This window comes from Colobus angolensis, unplaced genomic scaffold, assembly GCF_000951035.1.
Source record: "Colobus angolensis palliatus isolate OR3802 unplaced genomic scaffold, Cang.pa_1.0 Scaffold44, whole genome shotgun sequence".
Taxonomy (NCBI): Eukaryota; Metazoa; Chordata; class Mammalia; order Primates; family Cercopithecidae; genus Colobus; species Colobus angolensis.
In genome coordinates, this window is record NW_012117821.1 from 817689 (window position 1) to 827300 (window position 9612).

Below are 9612 nucleotides of genomic sequence, written 5' to 3' on the forward strand. Positions count from 1 at the left end.
AATATATTTTACATATATTTTATATATAAAATATATATAACAAAATTTACCATTTAACCATTTTTGAGTATCCAATTAAGTATTAATATATTAATATAATTAATGATACAATGTTGTTACAATGTTGTGCCACCGTTACCACTGTCCATTTCTAGAACTTTTTTTTAGACAGGGTCTCGCTGCAGTCCAGGCTGGAGTGCAGTGGTATGACGTCAGCTCAGCGCAGCCTTGACTTCCCACCTCACATCTGCCCCCGTGATCCAGTCACCTCCCACCCGGTCCCTCCTCCAACACTGGGGATTAAAATGCAACATGAGATCTGCGTGGGGACACAGAGCCAAACCACGGCAGATGCCTCCAGGGCCTTTCTCTGCTGTGGCTCGCGTCCGAGTTCCCTCCTTAGGGCTGGGTGCTCGTCCTTTGTCTGCTTTATACCCATTCATCTGCTGATGCCACCTTTCGGCTCCTTGCACACTTTAAGCATGGTCATTGTAAAGCCTGTTCTGTATCTCTTATCTGGGTATACTCTGGGCCCACTTTTATTGTCTGTTTTTTCTTTTGGCTATGAGGCCAACAGAAAAGCCTATATGAGGCTTTTCTTCTCATATGACTGGTAATCTTTGGTTGAGTAGTGGACATTCAGCATGAAAGCAGCAGCAGTGATTGGAGGCCCTGGATGCTGGCTGCCTCGTCTCGGGGTGCTCCCTGGTCTACGTTCAGCTCACCTGACTCCTGGAGTGCTGCCCCTCGGGACGCTTCCCAGGCTCCTCCCTTCCAGGGCGCCTCAACTCCAGTTTTCCCACCGCCTCTCAGATGCCCTGCTGGAGGCAGCCATGTTTGTGGGTAGAAGAGGCCAATGCCAGTCATCTCTCAGGGTACCCTCCTCCCCATCCCAGCCTCACAATCTCTCAGTACATCCAGAAGGAGGGATTTCATTTATTTTATTTTATTTTATTTATTTATTTATTTATTTTTTTTTTTTTTTTGAGACGGAGTCTCACTCTGTCACGCAGGCTGGAGTGTGGTGGTGCAGTCTCAGCTCACTGCAACCTCTGTCTCCTGGGTTCAGGTGATTTGCCTGCCTCAGCCTCCCGAGTAGCTGGGATTACAGGTGCGCACCACCATGCCCAGCTAATTTTAGTATTTTTAGTAGAGATGGGGTTTTGCCCTGTTGGCCAGGCTGGTCTCGAACTCCTGGCCTCAAGTGATCTTCCCGCTTCGCCCTTCCAAAGTGCTGTGATTACAGGCGTGAGCCCAGAAAGAGGGATTTTAAATTGCATCTGGAGTCCCTCTCTGAGTCAGCGTCTCTGCCTGTGGAGGAGTTGGGAACTGAGGATGAGCAAGTGGTGGCAGGTGGCCACCTCTGAGGCTCTGCAGGGCACAGCCTGGGCCTCGTGCTCACTCCTCGCTCTGTGTCCCTGGCTGGTGTAGAGGCTGTGCCCAGGTGGGCGTTCTCAAGGCCTTGGCAGAGTGCGGCATCCCCGTGGATATGGTGGGAGGCACGTCCATCGGGGCCTTCATGGGTGCCCTGTACTCTGAGGAGCGGAACTACAGCCAGATGCGGATCCGGGCCAAGCAGTGGGCTGAGGTAAGCAGGTACCCACCACCCTCACTGGAGCATAGCCCCCCAGGCCCATGCTGGTGCTGGGGGACGCTGGGGCCGTTGGCCTCTGCATGTGGCTCTGCAGGGCCCTGCCCTTGAGGAGGCTACCCCCCGAGGCCTCCCAGTGCAGCTTATGAGGCAAAGGAACAGCAAAGAGAAGGCACGAATGCAGGTTGGTGGTGGGAGGCGGTCTGATCCGTGCCCGGGTCTGAGGTGGTAGAGATGATGGTGGGAGGCGGTCTGATCCGTGCCCAGATCTGAGTTGGTGGAGGTTGGTGGTGGGAGGTGGTCTGATCCGTGCCTGGGTCTGAGGTGGTGGAGATGATGGTGGGAGGCGGTCTGATCCATGCCCGGATCTGAGGTAGTGGAGGTTGGTGGTGGGAGGCGGCCTGGGTCTGAGGTGGTGGAGGTTGGTGGTGGGAGGCGGCCTGGGTCTGAGGTGGTGGAGGTTGGTGGTAGGAGGCGGCCTGGAACTGAGGTGGTGGAGGTTGGTGATGGGAGGCAGTCTGATCCATGCCCGGATCTGAGGTAGTGGAGGTTGGTGGTGGGAGGCGGCCAGGGTCTGAGGTGGTGGGGGTTGGTGGTGGGAGGCGGTCTGGGTCTGAGGTGGTGGGGGTTGGTGGTGGGAGGCGGTCTGGGTCTGAGGTGGTGGAGGTGCTGCAGGATGACATGGAGGCCAAGATCGTGAAAAACAAGCTGATTGTTACAGCCCCTGGGAGTAAGAGGCACGAAGCCTCCATGGGGGTTTCTGACCCAAGGGCCAGGCAGGGCAGCGTGAGCAGCTGAGGATGGGCTTACTGAGTCCTCCCGGCAGGCTGGGGGCCATGGGGCTGTCCCTGGTTCATGGCACCCAGCCTGGGTTGATTTAGGGCAAGGAGATGTTGGCTTGGGGATGAGATCAGGTCAGGGCGGCTCAGTGTCACAGGAGAGATGTAAACTACTTTGGCCACTAGTCTGGCCTTGTGCTGGCCTTGTGATAAATGGATTCCAGAATCAGAATACCAAATACAGCATCAAAGACAGCGTTGAGAACAGGCTCCCCTCGGGCCGCAGAGCGAGGTAGCTGGGCTCCATTCCCCAGCAGACGCGGCGGCCGTCTGCCCTCCTCAGTGCCGCGCTTGCTTTTGTGAAACAAAACCGAACTTTGGTTGGAGCCATGAGTGGGATCAGAAGGGTTCGTGTTCTCCTTTTAAAAGGAAAGAAAATTCGTCACCCCCTGTGCAGCAGCAGCTCCCAAGCAGACCTGTGCTACATTCACGTGGCCTGGGGCTGTCGCCAGCCCCGCCAGCGGGTCCCGAGGCCACTGACACCGGCTCCCCTCTCTGTTCCAGAAATGTGTCTTTCCCTTAAACGAGTCACCCGGTCACCTTCAGTGTGTCGCTCAAAAGACTGGTACGCAGTAGAATGGCCTCAGGGACAGTGTCCTCGGGACAGAACCCGCCATGGGCAGAGGTGGCTTAGAGCCAGTCCTGTCCCAGAGCCACCTGGTGGCCCTCTCCCTGTCCCTCCCTCTGCGGCTCTGGCGTTGGGGGGCCAGGAGTGGGAATGGCCAGAGCTCTCTGGGCTGGTCCTCCTTCTGTGCTGGGAACACTGGGCCCCACAAGCTGGCTGGGGGCAAGGTCGGCCTGGGGTTGTATGCCCACCCCTCGTGCTGAGGAGAGGCAACGGCAGGCACTGGGGTCTGGCTCAGCTCTGTAAGCCCCTCTGGTGCTGGGCAGGGGCTTCCTCAGGGAAGGAGTGGGGTCTCCTCTGCCTGCGGCCGAGGCATTCTCACTGCCTGCATCACATGGCGTAAGCATGTCCAGCCCACACTCCAAGCACTTCCCTCCCAGCTTCCGTCCCCTGAGCCCTAGCTCACTGTGGCAGGGAAGACCCTTCCTCTCCACCCACACTGGGCATTGAGGCTAGTTTGAGGTCAGTCGCGAGTCCTCTCCACCCACACTGGGCATTGTGAGGCTAGTTCGAGGTCAGTCTCGAGTCCTGCCTGCCTCACTTAGGAAGGATGGGCCCCAGGCCCACCCAGAAGGAGCCCAAGAGGGTGGACCCCCGATGGAGTGCCACAGTGGCATGTGAGCCAGGGCTGGGTGGCTCTGACCTTCCCAAGAGCACTCCACTGTGTTCTCCTGGCCCAGGAACCTCATGTGCCCAGCAGCCTGCCCCCAGCTCTCCTCCCCGACCCTCCGGCCATGGGCCTGGGCCAGGCCTTGCCCCAGAGCTGAGCAGGCAAAGCTGAAGAGGCCCCAGGCACGGGGATACTGCAGAGCCTGCGAGGGTAGGGCCAGCAAGGGCTTAGGGGTCAGGAAGGGACCGAGGGTGGGGCTGTATCCTGGCTTTCAGGCCCTGGGGTGTCCACCAGCCTCTGCTCCCTCTGAGGCTCCAGCCAGGGTGCCAAAGAATAGAAACGCCCTCAGAATAGAAATTATTTACCAATTTTAGAGGTAGAAAATTGTCAGGAGACTATTCTCCATGGATATGTCATGGTACTGTTGATAAGACTTGGATCTGTGTCCCGACTCAAATCTCATCTCAAATTGTAATCCTCATGTGTTGAGGGAGGAACCTGGTGGGAGGTGATTGGATCATGAGGGCAGTTTACCCCATGCTGTTCTTGTGATAGTGAGTTCTTGTGAGATCAGGACCTTGGGTGGGGCCCAAGGATACTCTGGACCCCCGTTCCATTCATGAGCCGCCGTCGGGACGCCATGTGTCTGCTGTGGCAGCCCGCAGGGAGAGTGGGAGCCTTCTGTCAATTGCACATGTGCCCCCAGGGCATGACATCCATGATGAAGGCCGCACTGGACCTCACCTACCCCATCACATCCATGTTCTCTGGAGCCGGCTTCAACAGCAGCATCTGCAGCGTCTTCAAGGACCGGCAGATCGAGGTGAACCCCCACCTAGCCCCCAGTGCCTGTCCCCTCCTGGCCCCCGCCTCTTGGCCCTGAGTCAGCCTCCCCAGACACGGGACAGGAGCGTGATGGGAGAGGGTCCGTCTAAGCCCCGTCCGCCCACAGGACCTGTGGATTCCCTATTTCGCCATCACCACTGACATCACAGCCTCGGCCATGCGGGTCCACACCGACGGTGAGCACTCCTGCCGCGCAGGGGCGGCCGCTTGGATGCGAGGTGTGGGCAGGGGGAGAGCCCAGCAGCCCTGGGGGTCAGGAAGGCTGCGGGGGGGCTCCTGAAGGATGCAAACGTGTGGGCAGCTCTGTCCTTGGAGGACACAGGACGCCCCTACTAGGCGCACAGACGGGAGGGGGCGTGGCCTGGACCAGAGACCTCAGATGGGAGGGGGCGTGGCCTGGGCCAGAGACCTCAGAAGGCCAGACGGGGGACCCTCGCAGAATCAGTGATGTGGGCTAGACTGATGGACATCATGTGGGAGGACAAAGTGAGGGGCTCCCTCACTCCTGGGGTGAGGGGTTCACAGCAGTTGGAAGTCCTGGGTACACAGAATACAGTGCGACCCCAGAGAAAGAACTCAGTTTTGGCCGGGCGCGGTGGCTCAAGCCTGTAATCCCAGCACTTTGGGAGGCCGAGACGGGCGGATCACGAGGTCAGGAGATCGAGACCATCCTGGCTAACACTGTGAAACCCCATCTCTACTAAAAAATACAAGAAAAAAAAAAAAAAAAACTAGCCGGGCGAGGTGGCGGGCGCCTGTAGTCCCAGCTACTCGGGAGGCTGAGGCAGGAGAATGGCGTAAACCCGGGAGGCGGAGCCTGCAGTGAGCTGAGATCCGGCCACTGCACTCCAGGCCGGGTGACAGAGCAAGACTCCGTCTCAAAAAAAAAAAAAAAAAAAAAAAAAAAAACTAGCCGGGCGAGGTGGCGGGCGCCTGTAGTCCCAGCTACTCGGGAGGCTGAGGCAGGAGAATGGCGTAAACCCGGGAGGCGGAGCCTGCAGTGAGCTGAGATCCGGCCACTGCACTCCAGGCCGGGTGACAGAGCAAGACTCCGTCTCAAAAAAAAAAAAAAAAAAAAAAAAAAAAACTCAGTTTTGTTCAGCCCTTGGGCCATGCGCTTCCCTTTGTGGAGGCGGCCTCAGAGAGGTAGGACCTACCAGCTCCAGGACTACAGAGGCAAGGCCCTGATCCCTGGACCCAGGAGGAGCCTCCTCCAGGTAACCAGCGACTCCGGGCCCCCTCCCCAGGCTCCCTGTGGCGGTATGTGCGTGCCAGCATGTCCCTGTCCGGTTACATGCCCCCTCTCTGTGACCCCAAGGACGGACACCTGCTGATGGATGGGGGCTACATCAACAACCTCCCAGGTACTGCGGTTGGAGGGGACCACACCTGGCAGGAGCACAGGCTCCTGGGTCACGCCGCCCCATGGCCCCTGCTGCTGCTGCCTCTGCTCCAAGAAGGCTGGGCTGGAACACGTTTTCCTTAGAGTGTGCCAAGGGAAAATATCAGGCTGGCATCAGAGCTCCGAGAACATGCACACGCGTGTACACGCACACGCAGGCACCGGCAGCATGTGCTCCAGCATATGGCCCTGTTTGTCAGCTCAGCAGTGTGCAGAACAAAGGCCAAGTCGAGTAACTGGGAGCAATTAAGCCCCATCTGTGCCCACAGTCAGAAACTAACAGCCTGCAGGTGTCGGGCTTGCTGGGGACAAGGCCACTCCTGTCACCTGTGGGATATGCAGTCAGAATGGCCCAGGACACAGCTCTGTGCCCACAGCTGCCCACCGAGCTGGGCGTGTGAGTCTTCTGCCTCTAGAAGGTGTAATGGCAGAGAGGAGACCCCACAGCCCCCAGGTCAGGTCTCGGTGAGGCAGGGTCTGTCCCCATCCCCTGGCTCTGCATGCCTATCCAGGGGGTAACCAGGGCTGGCTTCTCCGTAGCTGATGTGGCCCGGTCCATGGGGGCAAAAGTGGTGATTGCCATTGACGTGGGCAGCCGAGATGAGACGGACCTCACCAACTATGGGGATGCGCTGTCTGGCTGGTGGCTGCTGTGGAAACGCTGGAACCCCTTGGCCACGAAAGTCAAGGTGGGGTGCTACCGGGCGAGCTGGGCTGTCCCTGCGGCTCCTCCCTGCAGCCCCACACCTGTCCTGCGGCAGGGAAGTGGGGGCCACTCCTGGGCTCTGAGGCTAGCAGGTGTGGGGCCACCCCTCACCACCCCTGCCTGAGCCCAGCTCGGGGGAAAGAAGGGACGAGGCCGGACGGGCCTGAAGGCTGTGGCAGCCCGCAGGGAGGACCCCTGGCCTGGAGCTGCTACCCTCTCCCCGCAACCCCAGGTCGGAGGATGGGTCCCCAGAACCTGTCCTGCACTACGGGCCATGCTGGGACGGGGTAGGGGCCAGGGCAGGAGACTCAGGCGGCTGTGACGGTAGCAGGTGTTGAACATGGCGGAGATTCAGACGCGCCTGGCCTACGTGTGCTGCGTGCGGCAGCTGGAGGTGGTGAAGAGCAGTGACTACTGCGAGTACCTGCGCCCCCCTATCGACAGCTACGGCACCCTGGACTTCAGCAAGTTCAACGAGATCTGCGTGAGTGCCGGCCACACCTGCAGCGGTGGAGGCGGGCAGAGGGCACTCCAGTGGCCGCCCCTCCCAGCTTCCCCCTTTTGAGAAGACAGGAAGTGGGGGGCTCCCTACACCTCCTGATGGGGCCCTGGGGGTGTGCACAGGAAGTGGGGTACCAGCACGGGCGCACGGTGTTTGACATCTGGGGCCGCAGTGGCGTGCTGGAGAAGATGCTGCGCGACCAGCAGGGGCCAAGCAAGAGGCCCTCAAGTGCGGTGAGTGCGGGCGCCAGGACCACGCCCAGCTCCCCAGGCCACGCCCAGCTCCCGGACCGCGCCCAGTTCCTCAGGCCACGCCCAGCTCCCCTGACCGCACCCAGTTCCTCAGGCCACAGGCTCTGCCCCACCGGTCGAAGACTCCAGGGCTAGGACAAGGATTGCTCAGGACTGCGCATCACCCCGGCCCCTGCCCCTGCCCCAACTTGGGGGGCAGGGGGAGGCTACAGAGAGGGCACAGGGTGTATGGGGCCTCCCCACAGGAAGCAGGCTGAGGACTGGCAGGTGGGTGTCCACGGGCAACGTGCTGTCCTCACCCCACCTCCAGGTCCTCACCTGTCCCAACGCCTCCTTCACGGACCTTGCCGAAATTGTGTCTTGCATTGAGCCCGCCAAGCCCGCCATGGTGGATGGTGAGTGGAGGCCCAAGACGAGGTGCTCGCGGCTGCGTGGCCTCCTGATGCTGTGTTGGGCTCGACGCCCCCACCCCAGAGGCCCACGGCCTCCCTTCCTGCCCACGTCCACGCCCACGCTACAGCAGCTGGGGTGCTTGGTGGCACTCCTCCGTCCCGGGCACCACGTGTACCCACAGCAGTGGGACTGTGACCACCCTGGGCCACCCAGCCTCTGCCCTTCATTCACCCCAAGTCCCAGCCACACCTCAGGGCTGAGGTAGAACCACGTTTTGCCTCCCACCCCACCCCACCCAGTGGGAAATAGGAATGAAGGCTGCTTGTTGGAGGGGCAGCAGGGCCAGAAGGGCGGGTCCACTCCCCTCCATGCTCCATCCAGGTCCCTGCGCTTGGACCTTCGGCCAGTGGCCTCCTGACAGCAGAACTGGACATTCTCCCGGGAGATGCCTTCGTGGCTGCTGCGGGCTGAGAGAGCCCTGGGCAAGGCAGCTCCTGTCCACAGAGGCCTGGTCTGGGGTGCTGGAGCCCTCAGGGTGCCTGGCTGACAAGGGGAGGAGTGTCTACCCGCCCCTTGTCCTTGTGGAAGACCTACCAAGTGATATGCTGGGGCAAGGCTGGAGGCAGACAGAACCAGGGGTGGTGTGCAGGGCTGCCCTGGGACCAGGTGGCTGCCTGTGGGGCCCCCGGCCACCTAGGGGCAGGGGTGGGCATCTGTGGCCAGTTCTGCCTCTGAGTGTGGCTGTGCTGGGCATGGTCCCTTCCTTGGGAGGGAACTGATGTGGCCCTACCCTCGGCGCCAGACGAATCTGACTACCAGACGGAGTACGAGGAGGAGCTGCTGGACGTCCCCAGGGATGCATACGCAGACTTCCAGAGTACCTCGGCCAAACGGGGCTCAGACTCGGTGAGTAGCTGGGCGTGGCCCCCCCTCGTGCCTGCAGCTGAGTCTCAGTGCCTGGCCCTGAGCCGGACACTCCCTCCCTGTGGTCCCACTGGGTTACCAGCGCTGCACAGCCTCGGCCCTGCCTAGTCCTCACGTGCAACATACGGTCTGCTTGCAGGAGGACGAGTCCTTCCTGCGGCATGGACACCCCAGCCTGGCTTTCCCAAAACTGTCCGAGGGTTCCTCTGACCAGGACGGGTAGAGGCCTGTGCTAAAGAGCCCAGATGCAGTGTTTTCTGTGGGACTGTCCCCAAGGCTGAGGTTCCTGCCAACTCCTAGGGGCCTCTGTACCTGCCCTGCTGGAAGTCCCAGCTTTCCCCGGAGCCCCAGGCTGTGTTAGGATTCTCTGGGCCTCTTCTCTGTACCTGCAGCCCTGCACACACGGCCCTGTGAGCTCCCCCTGCATCCCTGTGAGCCCCCCTGCAGTCCTGTGAGGGCCCCGAAGCTCTGTGAACCCCCTACTGCCCTGTGAGCCTCCCTGCTGCTCTGTCAGCCCCCCTGCAGCCCTGTGAGGCCCCCCAAAGCCCTGTGAGCCTCCCTGCAGCCCTGTGAGGCCCCCCGAAGCCCTGTGAACCTCCTGCAGCCCTGTGAGGACCCCCAAAGCCCTGTGAGCCCCCTACAGGCCTGTGAGCCTCCCTCCTGCTCTGTCAGCCCCGCGGCAGCCCTGTGAACGTGCTGCAGCCCTATGAGCCTCCCTGCTGATCTGTCAGCCCCCATGCAGCCCTGTGAGCCCCCCCGGAGCCCTGTGAACCCCCTGCAGCCCTGTGAGGCCCCCGAAGCCCTGTGAGGTGTGGGAGCCCTGATGCTGCCATGTGGTGTTTCAATAAAGGTGGATCTGAGTGTTGGACATGTCTCCCGGGCTGAAGTCCCTGTGGCAAAGAAACTGCTTTACTGGCTGTCCC

At 60.5% G+C, this 9612-nt stretch overlaps 1 protein-coding gene across 2 annotated transcripts in view; it reads left to right on the top strand.

The window, feature by feature from the left end:
• Positions 1-9125, top strand: part of PNPLA7 (patatin-like phospholipase domain containing 7) — an 88235-nt gene extending 79110 nt beyond the window's left edge. For both annotated transcript variants that reach the window (XM_011957225.1, XM_011957226.1), the window contains 10 exons: positions 1432-1588; positions 4372-4488; positions 4618-4687; positions 5759-5875; positions 6454-6602; positions 6951-7103; positions 7244-7354; positions 7683-7767; positions 8568-8671; positions 8829-9125. In XM_011957225.1, coding sequence (XP_011812615.1) covers positions 1432-1588; positions 4372-4488; positions 4618-4687; positions 5759-5875; positions 6454-6602; positions 6951-7103; positions 7244-7354; positions 7683-7767; positions 8568-8671; positions 8829-8912 — 1147 coding nt within the window. In that variant the 3' untranslated portion in view covers positions 8913-9125. The remainder of the gene's footprint in view (positions 1-1431; positions 1589-4371; positions 4489-4617; positions 4688-5758; positions 5876-6453; positions 6603-6950; positions 7104-7243; positions 7355-7682; positions 7768-8567; positions 8672-8828) is intronic.
• Positions 9126-9612: the final 487 nt, after the last annotated feature.